This window comes from Chrysochloris asiatica, unplaced genomic scaffold (genome assembly GCF_000296735.1).
Source record: "Chrysochloris asiatica unplaced genomic scaffold, ChrAsi1.0 scaffold00254, whole genome shotgun sequence".
Taxonomy (NCBI): domain Eukaryota; kingdom Metazoa; phylum Chordata; class Mammalia; order Afrosoricida; family Chrysochloridae; genus Chrysochloris; species Chrysochloris asiatica.
This window is the reverse complement of record NW_006408772.1, coordinates 4,008,034-4,027,277: the sequence shown is the minus strand read 5'-3', so window position 1 is coordinate 4,027,277 and position 19,244 is coordinate 4,008,034. Positions and strand designations below refer to the sequence as shown.

Genomic DNA, 19,244 nt, shown 5'->3' with positions numbered 1-19,244 from the left:
GAATAGCCAGAAATATTGCCATTGAAAGTTTGTACGTCTGTTTTCTGCCTCTAACTGATAGGAATATCTAACATGGGGTTACAACGTGCCCAATGAAGGAGGCTTCCTGCAGAGCCCTTGCATTACATAAGACCATAGGTGGAAACCTGAACCGCATCCAAAATCTTCTGAGGTGGGAAATTTCCACTTGAAAGGACAAGCAGACCAGCTTGGAGCGGTTAGAAGAACAGAAAATACTTCTTGACAGAAAGACCAACAGGAAAATACAAAACAATATAAGCAGTCCAACTGATTATTACAAGAACAAGCAAGTTGCTTGCCCAGGAGACATCAAGGCAAGTGGTCAGGTCTACTCAGTAAAACCCCCTTCCAAGACTAAAACTCAATTGAAATACATGCTCTGATTGGTGACCATGTTCATCACCAGTAAGGGGAAATGAGGGAAAAAACAGCAACGAAGCTACAAGCTAAGCCCTACAACGTTCAATAGATTCCTGTGAACCTGGGTGGAAACCTAGTTAGCCAGCAGTTTGGCAAGATCTGGGGACACCTGACCCCAGATTCAGTGGCATAGTCACAGAAGACTAGAGTGGAGAGTGAAATGTCCAGCTGATAACAAAGAGAGGGCATATGCACAAGAACACCCACACTTGCAGATAATACCCACTCGAACTGGTGTCAATGGCTGGATGATCAGAGCTCAACTAGAATAAGAAAGAAGAGGAAAAAAAGAGTAATCTGATACAATTTGATGAACCTGACCTACACCTATGGATGTAGTAACTCAAAAGAGGGAACAAATCTTTACAGCGAGGATCATTCCCACCCCCTCCATACACAGAGTAGGCAGGGATGGGCAAGTTGGACATTGGCTATCCAAAATTGGGGTGCTACAAAGGCAAGAAGTGACTGGCTTACAAGCTTTCAAGAAGGATCCTAGATTCAGAGGTCACGGAGGAAGGTAGAATCTCCTTCCTAAGTAGTATCCAATCTTTCTTGGTGGGGCTGATGAATGGAAATGCAGATAGGTTTCTTGTGATACAATAGTGAATAATTGTTAACAGGACTGATTGTAAGGGTTGGAAATGTAAAGGTAGACATTTTGTAGCAAAAGGAGGGGAGTGATTGACTTTGCAGGCTAGGAGCACAGGTCCCTGGGACCATCAAGGGAGAAGAGCGGAGTGCGGGACCCTACCCAGAGAAGCAGTGACTCCAGAGATGGAGGCAGAGACAATGTCGTGGAGAGATGGAGCCACTAAGGACTTGAGACCCAGAGACGGAGAGGGGCTGTGTGCTGAGGACTGGGGGGTAGGCTTGCAGGGTATTCCCTTTGGTCAGTTGATGATGCATGGAGGGGATTGTAATCATGGCAATGAAATGATATACGATAGGATGAATGTAAAGCTAATGTTCTCCCATAATTCACAATGAAACTTAAAAAAAAAAAATAGATCTTGAAATGTTCTTATGATGATGAATATGATGCCATTTCTCTTCAATTTGCATTCCCATCTTAGTAAATCATTCGAGTATCATATTCAAAATGTCCAATGCCAGTCCATTTCAGCTCACTAATGTGTGAGATATCAATGTTTATGTGTTCCAGTTTGTTTTTGGCAACTTCCAGTTTCCTCAGATTCATAGTTTGTACATTCCATGTCCTGATTATTAATGACTGTTTACTGCTTTTTCTCCTCATTTTGAGTTGTGCCCCATCAGCAGATGAAGGGCCCAAAAGCTTTACTCCATTCACAACATGATGGTCAACTGTACTGTGAGTAGGCAGCTCTGCCGCAGTTGTATTTTGAGTGCCTTTCAACCTGAGGGGCTCATCTTCTTCTGGCACTATATCTGACAATATTCTGGTGTTCTTCATCATGTTTCAGTAGTCAATATTCTGGTGCTATCTGACAGTGCTCCACCGCTATCCATCAGCTTTTCAGGGACAAACTATTCAGAAGTAGTCTTTTCCTCCTTCTTGGTAGTCTGGAAGTTCAACTGAAACCTGTCCACCATAGGTGACCCTGATGGTACTTAAATCACTGGTAGTATAGCTTCCAGAATCATAAAGCCACCACAGTACAACAAACTTACAGATGATTGGTGGCATTTCCATGTAAAAATACTATATTACATTTTGTTAACTTCCCTAATAAACTCCATAATCATCTTAAAGTTCTATGTGACCATTTCAATGAACTATCAAACCCAGTGGAATAGAGTATACTGTGGGAGGTAGGATAGTATCACTTTTGCATCACACCAATGGAGCTGAAGCAAAAAGCTTCTCTTTCTATGGCATGATATTCTCAGGGCCTTGTGAGAAAGAGCCTCAAAGGTGCACCGCATTTTTGCCATTGGTATACCAACCACTCTCCTGATCTAAGTATGGCTAAAATTAAAAGAAGCAAATTAAGTCCTGATGATTGTATCTCCAGGAACGGGTCAGAGTAGCAATACTGGCATGGTCAAACAGGGAACTCAGTAGTCAGAAGTGAAGCAATCACTTCTGATTTCTTTTCTTGATCAACATTCTTAGTTTTAAAGGCAGCACGGTCTAGTAGAATGATTATAATACCTAAACAGAATAACAAACTCTTATAATAACAGTACGTAACATTTCTCAATAGGTGAGTGTGTGCCAGCCACTATGCTAAGTCTTTCCTATCTATTAATTTGATGCTTATTGTATTTATGAAGTAGGTACTATTATCATCACCGTTTTATAGATGGGAAACTGAGAAGATTCCAGACCTGTTGAGTAGTGGAACCCTGAATCTGAAATAAGGCAGTGTGAGACCACAATTTAATATCTGTATGTAAAATACTATGCTACTTCTCCCAAATAACTAAATATAAACAGCTTTTGTAGTTAGAAAGCTCTGAGTTCAAATCCTGGTTTTACTGTTTCCTGGTGGAAGGTCAGTTAAACTTTCTAGCCCTCTGTTTCATATATAAAATAGAGGTAGCATCTAATTAACACATAAAATTAATGTGAAGATTATGTTATTGTTGTTAAGTACTGTTGAGTTGGTTCTGACTAAGAGAGAGATTCTGTATAGGTTTTCCGAGGACTGTTTGGTGCAGTTGAACCACCGATCTTGAGGTTCATACCAGTCTAGTGATTTAGTGGTTTATTCCACAGCACCATACCAGGACTCCAATTATAGACAATTAACATAGGCAGCCTGGCACCTAGTAAGAACTCAATACAAGGTAGTTATTATTAACAGTAATAAATCATATTACCTCTTTAATTCTTATTTCGGAATCATTTAACTATAGAATACAGCATAATACAAAGACATAAACAGAAGAGAAGAAATGAAGATTGAATAAATGTAATCTTTCATAATTACATACATATTTTTATACACACACATATATATAGTTGTTGTTGTTGTTAACTGCCATTGAGCTTTTGGTTCCTACGCAATGTGACCCTATGAGTGTTCCCATGGAGTGGCTGGTGGGTTTGAACCAAAGACATTTTGGTTAGCAATTCAGTGCTTATCTTATAAACACTACATCAGGACTCCATGCATAAATACACACACACACACACATATATATATATATTTTTTTTTTTCCTTAGAAAAGCTGAAAATAGCATCTAAACATTTAAATAATGGTGTGACACCGATACAGACATGAGAGGGCTGTTGTTCTGAAGAGCATTCATAAAAATTGAACAGGAATGGTTGTCTTTTGATTTGCAAGCATTAATGCATCATAAGGAACTAGTCAGAGCACAGGTCTTAGACTACCTGCATTTCAGTTCATACCTTGTTTCCACTCATTTTTAAAAGTGTAAGAAAGATTATTAACCAAGCTTCAGTTTGAGTTAGAAAGAAACAAAACAAGATAGCCTTAGTGATTGAATGGTGCTGGAAAGTGCATGATAGAATTTTGCTAGACCAATGACTTACTCTTTGCAAATATCTTTTTAAAACAAAATAAAAATGTGATTATTCACATGGATCTCATCAGATGGAATACACAGGAATCAAACTGACTACATCTGATAAGAGATGATGGAAAAGTTCAATATCATCAGCCAAAACAAGACCATGGGCATACAATAAATTCAGACTGAAGCTAAAGAGAATTACAATAAGTCCATGTGAGCCAAAATAAGACCTTGAACATATCCCTCCTGAATTTAGAGACCACCTCAAGAAAAGATTTATACATTAGACACTAAGGACTGAAGACCAGAAGAGCTGTGAGCTGATATCAAGAACATCATACAGGAAGAAAGCAAAAAGTCATAAAATGAAAGGAAAAAAGGAAAAGACCAAAATGGATGTCAAAAGAGACAGAAACTTGCTCTCTATAATAGATATGCTAAGGTAAAAATAAGAAACGAGGAAGTAAAAGATCTGAACAGAAAATTTCCATGAGAAGAGAGTCAAGTATTATAATGTACAAAGACTTGAAATAAGAAACCCAAAAGGGAAGAACAAACTCAACATATATCAAGTTGAAAAAACTGAAGAAAACATTCAAGCTTTAAATATTGAATCCATGGGCAAAATACTGAATCATGTAGAAAGCATCAAAAGAACATGGAAGGTATATATGCAGTCACGGACCAAAAAGAAATGGTTGACATTCAACCATTTCAAAGGGTAGCATACGATCAAGAACCAATGATATTGTAGGGAGAAGTTAAATCAGCACTGAAGATATTGGTGAAAAACAAGACTCCAGAAATTAATGGAATACATATTGAAATCTTTCAACAAACCGATGCAACACTGGAGGCACTCACATATCTATGCCAAGTAATTTGGGAGACAGCTACCTGAACTGGCCAATTGATTAGAAGAGATCTCTATCTATGCCCATTCCAAAGAGAAGTGACCCAATGGAATGTGGAAAGCACTGAAAAATATCATTAATATCACATGTAAGTAAAAATTTGCTGAAGAATGGATTTTGAGAACACTTAGTTATGCTCATGAAGAACCTGTACATAGGCCAAGAGGCAGTCATTAGAACAGAACAAGGGGATATTGAATGGTTTAAAATCAGGAAAGGTATATGCCAGGGTTGTATTCTTTCATTATACATAATCAATCTGCATGCTGAGAAAATAATCTGTGAAATTGGATTATGTGAAGAAAAATGAGGCATTAGGATAAGAGGAAGATTCATTAACAGTCTGTAACATGCAGATGATACAACCTTGTTTGCTAAAAGCAAAGACAACTTAAAATACTTACTGATAAGGATCAAAGACTACAGCCTTCAATATGGACTGCATCTCAATGTAAAGAAAACAAAAATCCTCCCAACTAGACCAATAAATATTATCATGTTAAATGGAGAAAAGATTCAAGCTGTCAAATAATTCATTTTGCTTGGATCTACAATCAACATTCATGGAAGTAGAAGTCAAGAAATCAAATGGAATATTGCATTAGGCAAATCTGTTGCACAGACCTCTTTCAAGTATTCAAGAGCAAGGTATCAGTTTGAAGACTAAGGTACACCTGACCATGTATTTTCGAAGATATTTTCAAATGATTCATATGCATGTAAAAGTTGGACAGTGAATAAGGAAGACCATAGAATAACTGAGGTATTGGAGTTACGGTGTTAGAGAAGAATATTGAAAATACCATGGACTGCTAGAAGAACAAACAAATCAGTGTTGGAAGAAGTACAGCCAGAATGCTCCTGGGAAGCAAGGATGGAGAGATTTTGTCTCTCATACTTCCGACATATTATCAGCAGTGACCAGTCCTTGGAAAAGGTCCTTATGCTTGGTAAAGTGGAGGGTCATTGAAAAGAAGGAAGACCTCCAACAAAATGGATTGGCACAGTGGCAGCAATAGGCTCAGGTGTAACAATAATTTTGAGGCTGGTGTATGACCCGGCAATGTTTTCTTCTGTTGTGTATAGGGTTGCTATAAGTTGGAACCAAATCGATGGCAACTAATAAGAACATAAAAACAGGATAAACATACTTGGTAACCAAATCCAAATCCAAACCAAACTCATTGCCACTGAGTTCATTTTGACTCATAGTTACCCTACAGGAGAGAGTAGCAAAGCTCCTTAGGATTTCCAAGGACATAAGTCTTAATGAAAACAGATTGTTCTACCTTTCTCCAGTGGAGTGGCTGGTGGGCTTAAACACTGTCTTTCTGGTTAGCAGCTGAACTGCTACTCCATTTCTGTTATTGTTATTTTTAGGCACCGTCAACTCACAGTGACCTTGTACAGGGTTTCTGAGGCTAGCCTTATCTTTCTCCACAGCGCTCAAACTACCAATGTTGTGGTTCATAGTCTAGTGCTTATCCTACAGAGTCATTGCATTCACCACTAGAACTCCTTAAATATTTACCTTGTAGGTTTTGTTAGTTATTATAATACAGCATAGGGATTATAATGATTATAGTATCCCTAAATAACTGAGTTCTAATAGACGCTCTGTGAGTGGTAGCTACATTATAATTATTATTATGCCTCCATGTTCTCTGTCATACCAGAAGTCAACCAGAACTTCCATTTGTTTTTCATGAATCTTATTGTAACAGAATAGTCTCATTCTATATCTTATCACTGATATGCATAATTACATATCAATTACTAGAGTCTCTTCCAGAACTTGCTCAAATACAGGGCTTAAAAATTAATTTTGAAGCTTGCCTTGATTAGTAACTAAAAGAATTAAGTTAGAAAGCAATCTCTTTTTAAGTAATTAGATGCGAGAGTTTTATAAACTGTTTATTGCCAATTAACTTAAGCTTTTTCTTTTAATTTAAATGTTAAGGGTTTTTTTTTCATTGAAAATTAAATTAACCTTTTTAATTACATTTTTAATGTCTACAAGGAATTATTTTTCTGCTGCAGCTTATGTAAATCTTAGAAGGCAATAGGCAGCCTGGCTGAAACATTGAAAACCACTCATTTTTATATGTTGCTGTTCTTAAGTGCTGTCAAGTTAGTTTCAACCCATAACAACCCTGTACAGGATTTCCGAGGAGCAGCTGAGCTTGAACCATTGACCTTGTGGTTCAAACTGGCTTTGCAGTCCAGCACAACAATATATGAGGCCTTTAAAACATACATACATACTCGCTGCCATAAGCACACATAGACACACACATGGAAGAAACAGAAGTTTGAGGAAAGTCAGAGAAAACTTTGTAAGGAAAGAAGTCAACAGAGTCTGGAATATGAAAACAAGATAGAAGCAAGTTCCACTAAGAGTTGCCCTGGAAAGATACAAAACTTCATCTTTGAAAAGGACACTGGGTACTCATCACATAATATCTGAAGAAGTGTTCTGGTCTCCTGAGAGATGGGCACTCTATCAATACAAGGTATTATGGTTTCTGCCTTTATAACCAAGAGATTGATATTCTTTGGTCTGAAGCCATAATAATGTAAGAGGAACACAATTGGAAGTGTAAAATAACACTTTCCTCTTTTTACCAACACAAAAGTCTCCTTCCAGCATGAGAGAGTCCATGCAAAACAGCTCATTTTTAAAAGCTTCCTTCCAGTCTCCTAAAGATCCTTGGTTACAAGCCATGGGAAAAGATATCATGTGACAGAGGCAGAGTCCTTTTTAAATGACTGGGAAGTGTTCTGCTAAAATCACCTTGAGCTAAGAGAACACAGCACCGCTTGGCTAGTCAGAAGAGTGTTGAACCATACTGGAAACAGAGAGGATATCATGCTCTCATTTTCCACATCTCCCACTTCCCACTGTGAAATGATTTCAAGATCACAATTAATGAGATACAGCACTTAAATTCCTAAGAAAGTTTCAAAAGCATGCTGGAATACATACTTCAGTTTAAAAAAAAAGCAGCAAATAGCAGACTAGAGCGAAGGAAAGACCCCGCATAGGATTTCCTTGGAGTAGCTGGCGTGTTTGTACTGCTGACCTTACAATTAGCGGTCCAGTGCTGATCCTACAGCGCCACACCAGGACCCCTGCTAGATGGTAGGTTATATCATAGAATGATGTTATAATTATAATAAACAACATACAGGTGCTTTGAAATATTACAGCACTTACCATGTCAGTAGAAGAAATAGTTGGTAAGTCTTCTACAGCCAGTGTGGTATCATTAGATACTGAGATATTAACTGTAAGATAAAACAGTTTAGACTGTAAAAATAAAATAGAAACACCCTAAGTATTTAATTAAATATCTAAAAAAGTCAGAACTAGTCATTAAAAATGTTTTCATTAGCAATATAAATGTAGTTAATTTACTCATTTTTGTTGTTGTTAAGTGCCATCGAGTCTGTTGCGACCCTATATAGGGTTTCTAAGGAGTGGCTGTTGAGCTTGAACCACCAACCTTGCAGTCCAATTTACTTATGGCAATTATTTATTATAACTATAATTGCCTTTCACCTAGACTAAATAATTAAAGATTTGAACATTTATATCTGTTACACTCTAATTTGATAAAATAAAAACATAATAAGAATATCATTAGATTATATTAAAATTTATATTCTGTTTTCAAAACCAAAAAATTCAACTGTCCAATTCAAAAAAGGCATTCAATATTTCTTGCCCTGAGGAAGAAATGGCTGTTAATAATTGAGTAAGTTAATCCTTGGCTTCATGTGCAATAATAATTCACAAAATAGAGTTTTGAATTATGAACTACTTGATTTTGAATTTATAGGTATTTAGAATGTGCTGTTGTAGGATAAGCACTAGACTTGCTAACCATAAGCTTGGCAATTCAAACCCACCAGCTGTACTTGGAAATATCCAGGGTCACTATGCTTTGGAACTAACTGAACAGCACTTAAGAACAACAGACTGCCTATGAAGAAATATGTATGTATATACTGTTTTTCTATTTGTAATACGTATAAAACGTTTTAAAGTAGTGAATAAATAAAATAAATAGCATGAGGAAGAACGTTTGATCTGTGGAGAACAGTTCCTTTCAAATTCTTTGGCATCATTTATACAATTAATATGTTACTTTCAAAGGACATCAATATATTAATTAAATCTATTATTCTCTTGGAAATATAATAGCATTTAAAAAGCATTCTGTAATTTAAACATTTTCCTTTATGGGATAATACTTTGTCCTATTTTCTGAAGTTTCATATATTATAAAATAAATGAGAATATTCCTGATTTACAAGACCTGGTGTGGCACTGTCAGATATTGCACTAGACTGCAAGGTCAGTGGTTCAAATCCATGAGCCACTCCTTGGAAATCCTAAACAGGGTCGCTGTGAGTTGGAACCAATTGAAAGCACGTAACACATCATAACATTGTGTAATAGCCCTTGTCACCCTGCTGTCTGTGAGGATCACATTGTTTACTTAACATCCACATTTCTAATTACTGTTTGTTGTTGTTGTGTGCCATGGAGTCGGTTCCGACTCATAGCGACCCTGTACAGGGTTTCCGAGGCTGTAAATCTTTACGGGAGCAGAACGCCTCATCTTTCTCCCGCGGAACAGCTGGTAGTTTCGAACTGCTGACCTTGCGGCTCGCAGCCCGATTCGTAACCACTACGCTACCAGAGCTCCTTAATTACTGTTTAGGTCTCCCCTATCAAACTTCCCTCATTCCCTACCTTTGCTCCTGAACTCCCAACCTGTCTTTTTAGTCTACTATGATTTCAGTCCTTCTTACATTAGCATAGTGGTTACGAATCTGGCTGCGAACCCTAAGGTCTGCAGTTCGAAACTACCAGCTGTTCCGCAGGAGAAAGATGAGGCTTTCTGCGCCCATAAAGATTTACAGCCTCGGAAACCCTGTACAGGGTTACTATGAGTCGGCACCAACTCCACAGCACATAACAACAAAAACAATATTAATTTTCCAGGAGAAAAAACATGTTTACTTGACTGTTGGAATTTAGAATATAGCATTTGTAAGAGACGCTTTGAAGGGGCAAGTCTTATTCACTACTTTCCTCCAAAATCTGCCCAGAGCCTAACAATTAACTAACAGAGTCTCAAAAATATTTCTTTACTGTCAAGCTAAGATAGGAGATATTTCATGACTAAAATGAGTGACAGCAAATGAGACAAAGGAAAATATTTAAGTAAAATAATAATAATAATAATAAGTAAGTAAAAAATATTTGAGTCCAAGTTTTTCTCAATTTTGTAATCTGATTTAATCTTTGAAGGTTTGGGGTTATAAAGCTATTAACATAAGCCTAGTTGCTGCCAGAGCTTCCCTATTTGATCAGTAAAGTAAACGCATGTGGGAATTTTATGTTTTCATATGCTTTGTTTGATTATAAGTCATACAGAGAATCAAAATAGTCTAAAAGATGCTTGGTCCAAACAATATAATAAACATGAATCTATTCCCAGAAGGATGAAGATGTTAGTAAATTATTATCAACAAATCTAGGTTTTTATTAACATTTTGTTCTTAAGAGTTTAAAATACACTTTCTTACACTATGCCACTTGTCCATTTAAAAATATGTTAAAAATTTTTAAAGCCACTGCCACTGAGTCAATTATGACTCATAGTGAATAACATACACAATTTGGTTGTGGTTATTAAGTGCCGTCAAGACGGTGCCGACCCATAGCGACCCTGTATAAGGTTTCCAAGGAGTGGTTGATGAGCTTGAACTGCTGACCTTGTAGTTCAAACTGACTTTGCAGTCTAGCGCATTAACCCACAGTGTCACATATGACACAAATTTTTAGGACTCTGAAATGAGATATTAGGTTATGTGCGCAGGATAATGGAGTCAGACACAAGCAGGATTTGTACCAGAACCTCTCTTCAGCCTTCTTTCTACTACCAAGCATTATAGTTACCAAAACCAAGGTAATTTTTTGTAGCCAGATTTCAAAGTGGTATGTTATTGTTAAGTGCCCTGAGCCACTTCAGAAGCATAATGACTCTGAATAGAGTTTTACAAGCTACAAATCTTTATGGGAGCAGACAAACTCATTTTCTTCTGTGGAGAGGCTGGCGGACTTGAACTTCTGACCTTGTAATTAGCAGTCCAGTGCTTATCCTACAGAGTCACAAGGTATCTGGCAATGCTAAATGATGTGAATCACTGTGAGCTGAGATTTCTGAACTGTCAAAGCTTTGGAAAAACAGAAAAAACAGACTATGTGAATTTACAGACTCTATTTACATGGTGCCTGGGAAGCTGCTCTTCCTGAGCTAGCTTCTTTAATGCAATTTTATGAGGTTCATGTGACAACCTATGCAAAAACCTTTTCAAAACAAGAGGAAAGGAGTGAGGGGAAAACACATTCCAGGTTCCTTCTCTGTGAAATGAAGTGACAGATAATAAAAACCAGGAGCATACTAGAATAGGATTGAAATTTGAACTTTTAGTAACTGTTATAAAGTTACTGAAATTTATGTGGATGCACATCAATCCTTCTCATCTTTTTTCTTTTCTTTTTTTTTTTTTTTTTTTTTTTTTTTTTTGTTTTCATTTGAGACAAATCCCAAAAGACCAGTATTCAGAATGGCAGCAAAAATTATATGATATCTTTGGTATGGTGCTATAGGATAAGCACTGGACAGCAAAATTGTTTGAATCACAAGGTTGGCAGTTCAAGCTCACCAGCCCATATGTTAATAACCATAAAAGTTACAGCACAGAAAACCCTATGGAGCAGTTGCACTGTCACATTGGGCCAATTTGAGTTGAAATTGACTCAGTGGCACACAACAACGTATGACCTGGAGAAAGTCTTACTGCGTAGATGAATGTCAGCTCCTTCACAAGCTTTTTGTGATAACTAAATAATACATTTATTGTGTTATTAAAACCCACCCACGCCACTCCACTCCCCAAAAAGTAAACTCTGTCATTGAGTCAATTCTAAATGACAAGTGACCCTATATAGGATTTCTTAGACTGTAAATCTTTAGGGGAGCAGACAGCTTCACCTTTTCTCCTCAGAGCTACTGGTGGGTTTGAACCAATGTTTATCCTACAGTCCACTGAGGCGCCTTGTTACTTAAGCGTTTTAAGAGTTTATTTAAACCATGAGTACAATATCAGCTATTTGAATGGTGCTTTATAAATGGTAGTCTAATGGGAATCCAGGAGTCCTGGTGTGGCGCTGTGGGTTAATGCGCCAGACTGCAAAACCATTTGAACTGCAAAGTCGGCAGTTCAAGCTCACCAGCTGCTACTTGGAAACCCTAAGCAGGGTCGCTTTGGGTCGGAACTGACTCGAAGGCACTTAACGACAACAACGTGAATCCATACACTTGATGTATTTCCTTAGGGTTACAATAACATGGAACTGACTAACCTGCTCTGAACTAAAAAAATAATAATAATAATAACCTTTAAGAATATCCTCCATGGTAATAATATTTTCACGTTTTACTTCATTCAATTTAAACAAATCGTGAGGAAAATAAGTAACTATAAAATAAATACAAATAAAACTGAATAGGCTTCTTGTCTGTAAGGTCCTGTCAGATTTATTTAAGGTCCCGATTGATTTGCTCACACTAGTGCCTCCTGATATTTTAAAATTTTGATAAAGCTTTACATTTCTACATCTATAAATGGCTAAAAATGACTTCTGTAGAGATGGCAAGGTTAGGAAAACTCTGGTAAAAGTATACCTTTGAACGCATTACCTGCCACACTCTCTTACTGAGGTCTTGAAACAAAGTTTTTTTTATTTCCTTTTACTTATTATCCTTTTCCTTTTCCTAAGAACTTTTACCAAGCCTAAACTTGAGCTTTTCACTGTAACTAGGAAGTTCAAGCATGATAGTCTTTAAACCATACTAAAAAGGATACTTTTTACATATTCACTAAAATACTGCACTCAAAGTTTAAAAGCAGACCTATTATCGAAATATTTAGCTAGATATACAAGTCAGAACTGACTCAATGGCACGTAACAACAACAATTTTTACAAAAATTTCTCTTTCGTGTACACCTACCATTACACGTAGAGTGGGTTATAGACATTACTCCAGAACAATGTTTCTAAAATTGTGTCATAAACCCCAACTTAGAGAACTAGATCTGATGATTATCTAAATTAATTACTTCTCATTTTCTACTTCCTGATAGGGTTATGCTGAAACTTCTAAAATATATGTCAAAATAGAACAAGGACACTAAAATTCTGAATTTCTTAAGTATTTATGATTTACAAAAAGACGATATAACTATGAAAGATAAAATAACAGTATGCTGGTAAAGTATTTTCTCAGCTACAAGCCTGAGGGATGCCACACTAGTAAATCCTTGAATTTCCTTGTGTAGCCATTGTTGGTAAGTGCTGTCGAGTTGATTTAGACTCACAGCTATTACTCTATGATTTAAACCTACTTCATAACCTAAAGAGGGAATGGCACACAAAATAAAATTGCATATCATGTGATGCTAGTCATGAAGATAAATTCATACTATTTTAATTTCTTAATTTTCTTTTAATGTGCTTTCTAATTATGAAACACAAATTGACTATAATAGGGGACCACAGGAAACACAATGGAGCAGTCTTTCTTAATGGAGGTAACACACACAGCATTTATTAAGATAATAGAAAAATTATATAGAAAGAAATGATATTGATAATTCAATCTAAAGACAACTGTTTTAGAGCTTTCAGAAGCCTCGTCATGCTGTGAGTAAAATGTTAAGTGCTGTTGTGTCAGTTCTGACTCATAGCAAAACTGTATAGGGTTTCCAAAGGGTGGCTGGTGAGTTTGAACTTCTGATCTTGCAGGGCAAACTGACTTTGCTGTCTAGCGCCATGCCAGACCTCTGAAAGCACTAACCAGGCACAACCCAGCTTAGCTTTCAAGATCAGATGAGACTGTGTGCATTCAGAGTGCCTATAGACATAAAGAATACATAGGTTTGAAAATGGAAGCCGTGGCTACTCACAAAACTTAACTTGGTCTTACAACTTCACACTGCAGGGACAGACCATCATTTACTTGGAAATACTATAGCCAGTGACGCTTTCAGTAGCTGAGAAAAACGATTTCTCTGAATCATCCATTCATTATTAATATGTTCTCCCCACAGCAGTCAGCAGTGAATCAATAAAATATGTCCCTTCTGTTAACGATACAGTGTCTATACCCTGTAGGCGACGTTTCTCATTTTCTAAATTTCTTTACCATTACTGTTTGCAAAGGCTCTTTTCACCTCGAGATAACAAAGCCAACAACATTGTTAGAAAATTTCTTATCATTCTTGCTAAGATACTAATGTTCCCTTGAATCTAGAGTCACTGTGATATCTATACATTAAGTAAATAAATTAGGGACATTAGAGTAGAAATTGAAATCCTGTTGTAACACTGTATGAGAAGCACTGGACTGCTAACCACAAGGTAGGCATTTCAACCCCACCAGCAACTCCTCAGAAACCTATGCAGTGTCTCTATGAGTCAGAACCAATGCAATGGCACTTGCAGAAATTAATTTCTAAAATCTGGTTCAAATGAAAATCTGACCTTATTGAGTCAAAAATGAATTCTTTTTAAAAGACAACTCATTTTATATATGTAAAATATATATATATGAGTGTGTGTGTGTGTGTTCTACTTAATTACAATTAGCACAATTCTTTAAAAGCGATGTTGTTGACCATTCAGTACATTTTTGTTGAGGTAGATATCTTCCTCTTATGAGTACTGGACACCTCAACTGCCGGGTGTTAATGCCTTTTACAGGCCTATGTATACACTGCAACACCCTTTTAGGCTTGATATTTAAGGGGAAAGTTTTATGTACTTACACTACACTGAACTGCTAAACATATTTTTCTCTTTAAGCATAGCATCAATGTTTCATATTTATAATATACTGGCTGATAAATTTTTAGAGGGGGTGGTAGTGATAGACCTGCAGAACAACCCTACCTATATTTTCCTGGAAATTTTTCTGAGAAAAGTAAATGTTTAAGCCCCTTTGAAATAGTAAACAACTAAACATTAAACAGAGTGGAATATCTTTGTGGAGCAGTGAAAATTGAGAAAAGGAGCAAAATGTCTATTTGGTATCAATTTTTCAGCTTATCCTCATACGAACAGTTTGCTTCCAGTTACCACACTAAATTTGACATTTCGAACCCATACAGTGATGCTGTGGAATAAAGACCTAATTGATCTGCTTCTGCAAAGATTACAGACAAGGAAATCCTATGGAATCGTTCTATCCTCTAACATAACGAACTGCCATTAGTCACAATCAACTTGACTTAGACAAGTTTGGGGTTTTTGTGACTTTTAAGACTAGAAACAATCACTCATCAGGTTCACAGATTCCAAAACAGATTTGCAGATATTTAATAATTAGCCTGGCCCAGCAATGCACTGATAGAAGTGACAAGCTGAAATTCGAACTGTGTTTCCTCAGTTTCCTTTACTCCAAAGCACATATTCTTTTACATTTTATCATGCTAACAGTTGTCTAAATTAGAATATTGGTTGCTGAAGGACACATTGTGCATTTCTACCAATTTGACATTTTTCCTGTTTTACTTTGGCTCTTTAACTGAATTATCTTCTTCCTTATACACCTCTGCTACGTAATCATCAGAACTTGGTGGAAATCCATTAGTTACCTCATTTTGAAGAAAAAGACATTTTAGCACAAACAAACATGTATCCACTTTAAGTTGATATGTCAAACTTCAGGGCTAATTTTTCTTTCATAATTTGCAACTTTTAAGCTTTCAAGTTTAGATGCATGACCTACATTGCTGTTTGTTTTTGTTGCTACGTGCGATTGAGTTGGTTGTGACTCACAGAAACCTAGTAAGAGGTTTCAAAGGAGCAGCTGGTGAGTTTGACCTGCTGACCATGCAGACTCCAGGACTCAAATTGGTGGTACTGTTTGTGTGCCATGTTGACTCGATTCCGACTCATAATAACCTTGTATAGGATTTCTGAGGCTATAAATCTCTATAGGAGCAAAAAAGCCTTATCTTTTTCCTGTGAAACACTTAACAGATTGAACCTGTTGACCTTGTGTTTAGCAGCCCAGCTGGTAATCAGGTTACCAAGTAATACATGGGGATAAAAGAAGAGGGCACATGCTGGCCTAGAAAAAGGAAAATCAGGAAGTGATGAGGTTTTGTGGAAACAAGTGAGAACAGAAAAGATCAGAAAGAATGAAAAGGAAAGGTTGCCTTCACAAAGCACTCAAAAGGCACAAAATTCATGGCCATGAATAACTAGGATTTTCTGAGTAATTCGGTGACTCTAATAACAACAAAAATTACATTTCCTATAAAATAATTTCTCACCTTGCAGGATCATGACTCTTTCTGAGCAGTTGCTGGTTCATTGTTACATACTGCCCCAGTGTTGAAAAATAAGTTATTCGCCAGTTTAAATATTATTGACTCATTGACTGAATTCTTTTACTTGGAGTATATTGTGTGATGAAAGGCCAGTCTTTTGTTGTTTTTGGAATACTTGCTCTAGCTGTACATGCAACTATATTACTCCCGTATTAAAGTTTTTCCAGTTAGCTATCAAAAGTACTAAGGTTATGGTAGAACTAACTATGCATTTTATCATCAAAGAATATTTAGGTTGTGAAGCAAATTAATCTCATGGGAGTTTTATAACACATGACACTGCCATTAAAATGTAAGGATTCATTTTCCTTTTTCCAAACCACTAGCAGATTTGGTCTCCATAGTTTAGAATAATCTCTCAAATTCACAGACACATCTTTTATGAGTGCTATTTATCCTAGCAACTCCAGAAGTACAAGGTTCAACCAAAGGTTTTGTTGCAGAATGGGCTGTAAGCCCAACAATGGATGCTAAAAAAAGAGGATGATAAAGATTGATTTATTTGCTCTATCACTTGTGCTTCAAGGCTAAATAATAACTTGGCCTTAATTATACTGAATAATAATAGCAATAATAATATAATTTAATACTATTACTAATAACTTGTTGCATATCAGGAACTATGCTAAGTATTTCATCTGTAATTAATTTTTTTCTTCAAAATAAACTTTTAAGGTAGGTACTGTTATTAACCCCATTTTACAAATCAGGAGGTTGATCTGTAAAGTTACTATGAGCACGAGGAACTCACCCAAAGGCACATATTTGCCATTAGAGACCTGGTAGTGCTGTGGGTTAAGCGCTGTACTGCTAACTGCAAGGCTCAAACTCACCAGCCAATTCTTGGAATAAGGATGAGGCTATCCACAGGACACAAATAAGGCTGTTTGTTTCCATAAAGATGTAGACTCTCAGAACTGGTACGAGTTGGAATTGATTTGATGGCAGTGAGTTTGATTTGGGTTTTCATAGGCAAGCTAGGACTTGGATACAGGTTTTTATGACTTCAAAGTACTGCTACACTGCTTTACTAGTACTACATAAAGGTAGTAGGAATTTTCAGTCCTTGAGGAGCAACCTTTTAGTTATTCAGGACTATTTATACAATTTTAGGCTAAAAGTCAAAGGAAAATCTATCATCACTAAAGCCAATATTTGCTGTACAAGTAGAGAATATATTTTCAGGGAAAGAAAGATTCTTCTTAAAAGGAAAATTGCATTAAAATCTTTGTCTTAATTTTCACAATTAGAACACATATATGCTTCACTTAGTTTTAGATTAAGTCCTCTGCCAATAAAAAACACAGTGAGCTCAAGTTTCCATTGGCTTCTGGCAGGTATGGGGCTGAACCTAGATAGTTCTTTTTTTTTCTGTATTACAGGTATGATAACAAAGCTTTACGAACACCTAAGAGCTACAGAGCAGTCGAGGGTCTTCTTTCTTCCTTTAGAAAATCTTGGTGTATAATTAGTTACAATTGTGTTAGGTTATAGACTTTCATGAATACATATAGACAGAAATCAATATACACACATGCATACATATAGACAGAAATCAATTTAAAAAAATCCTATCCACCACAAGTGATTATGCCTGCTAATCCATATTTGAAGACCTGGTGTAAAAGAAGTACTAGACTGCTAACCGCAAGGTCAATGGTTCAAATCCATCTGCTGCTCCTCAGAAATCCTACACAGGGTCACCATCAGTGGGAGTCACTCAGCAGCACTTAAAAACAACAACAATCCATAGTTAATATTTATAATCTGGATTGCACTAAAAAGTCACAGGAGGGTATATAGCCTCTCCATTTTTCTCATGAGAAGAATTCCAAATAGTTCTAATGGTAGCATCTGTGTTACTCAAGGGAACATATTTAATGGATTCTAATAATACAGGGTTACCACAAGTCTGAACCAAATCAACAGCAATATGCATGGGATATTGAGTGCCTACTCTGTTTCAAGAACTTTTAAAAAGTATTCAATATTTCAAGTCACTATACAAGTTAACACAAATGTTGTTAATTGCCATAAAGTCAGTTCTGACTCACAGCAACCCTGTCATTCAGGTTCACGTGAATGCTGAAATTTCTACTTCATCTCTCCCTTAGATTTACATTAACATACGGATTTTACAGCAACCCTGTCATTCAGGTTCACGTGAATGCTGAAATTTCTACTTCATCTCTCCCTTAGATTTACATTAACATACGGATTTTGTTTGTGTGTATGTTTGTTTTCCTTAAAAAAGACCAAAAAAAAAAAAAATCTATGAGTGCAAAGTCTAGCAGTCCCCAATTCTTCATCAGTGTGACTGACTGTTGTTGTTGTTGTTATGTGCCGTGGAGTCGGTTCCAACTCATAGCGACCTTGTATAGGGTTTCTGAGGCTGTAAATCTTTACGTGACCAGAACGCCTCATCTTTCTTCTGCGGAACTGCTGGTAGTTTTGAACTGCCAACATTGAAATTCGCAGCCCTATTCGTAACCACTATGCTACCAGAGCTCCTTGATTGATGGATGAAGCTATTTTGAGAAGAAAAGCCCTCTTCAGAGACGCCTTCTCAAGCAGCAGGATGATCTTCTAAGAATTCTCCACTAAAGTGAGAGACAAGAATGAAGACGCACCTGTTCAATATTATTGTTGTTGTTAGGTGCCAACAAGCCGGTACTGACTCATAGTGACCCCTATGCACAACAGAAAATAACACTGCCCAGTCCTGGGTTACCCTCACAATTGTTGGCATACTGGACACCATTGATGCTGCCACTTTGCCAATCCATCTCATTGGGCATATTCCTCTTTTTCTTTGACCCTCCACCTTATCAAACATGATATTCTTCTCCAGTGACTGGTCACTCCTGACAATATGTCCACAGTATGGGAGATGAAGTTTGGCCATCCTGGCCTCCAAGAAGCACTCTGGCTGCACTTATTC

The 19,244-nt window shown here is 36.8% G+C and overlaps 1 protein-coding gene across 2 annotated transcripts in view; it reads right to left on the bottom strand.

Moving 5' to 3' along the window:
- LOC102828499 (electrogenic sodium bicarbonate cotransporter 1-like) overlaps positions 1-19,244 on the bottom strand; it is a 522,188-nt gene that overhangs the window by 117,911 nt on the left and 385,033 nt on the right. For both annotated transcript variants that reach the window (XM_006873779.1, XM_006873780.1), the window contains exon 14: positions 8,042-8,112. In XM_006873779.1, the coding sequence (XP_006873841.1) occupies positions 8,042-8,112 (71 nt within the window). The remainder of the gene's footprint in view (positions 1-8,041; positions 8,113-19,244) is intronic.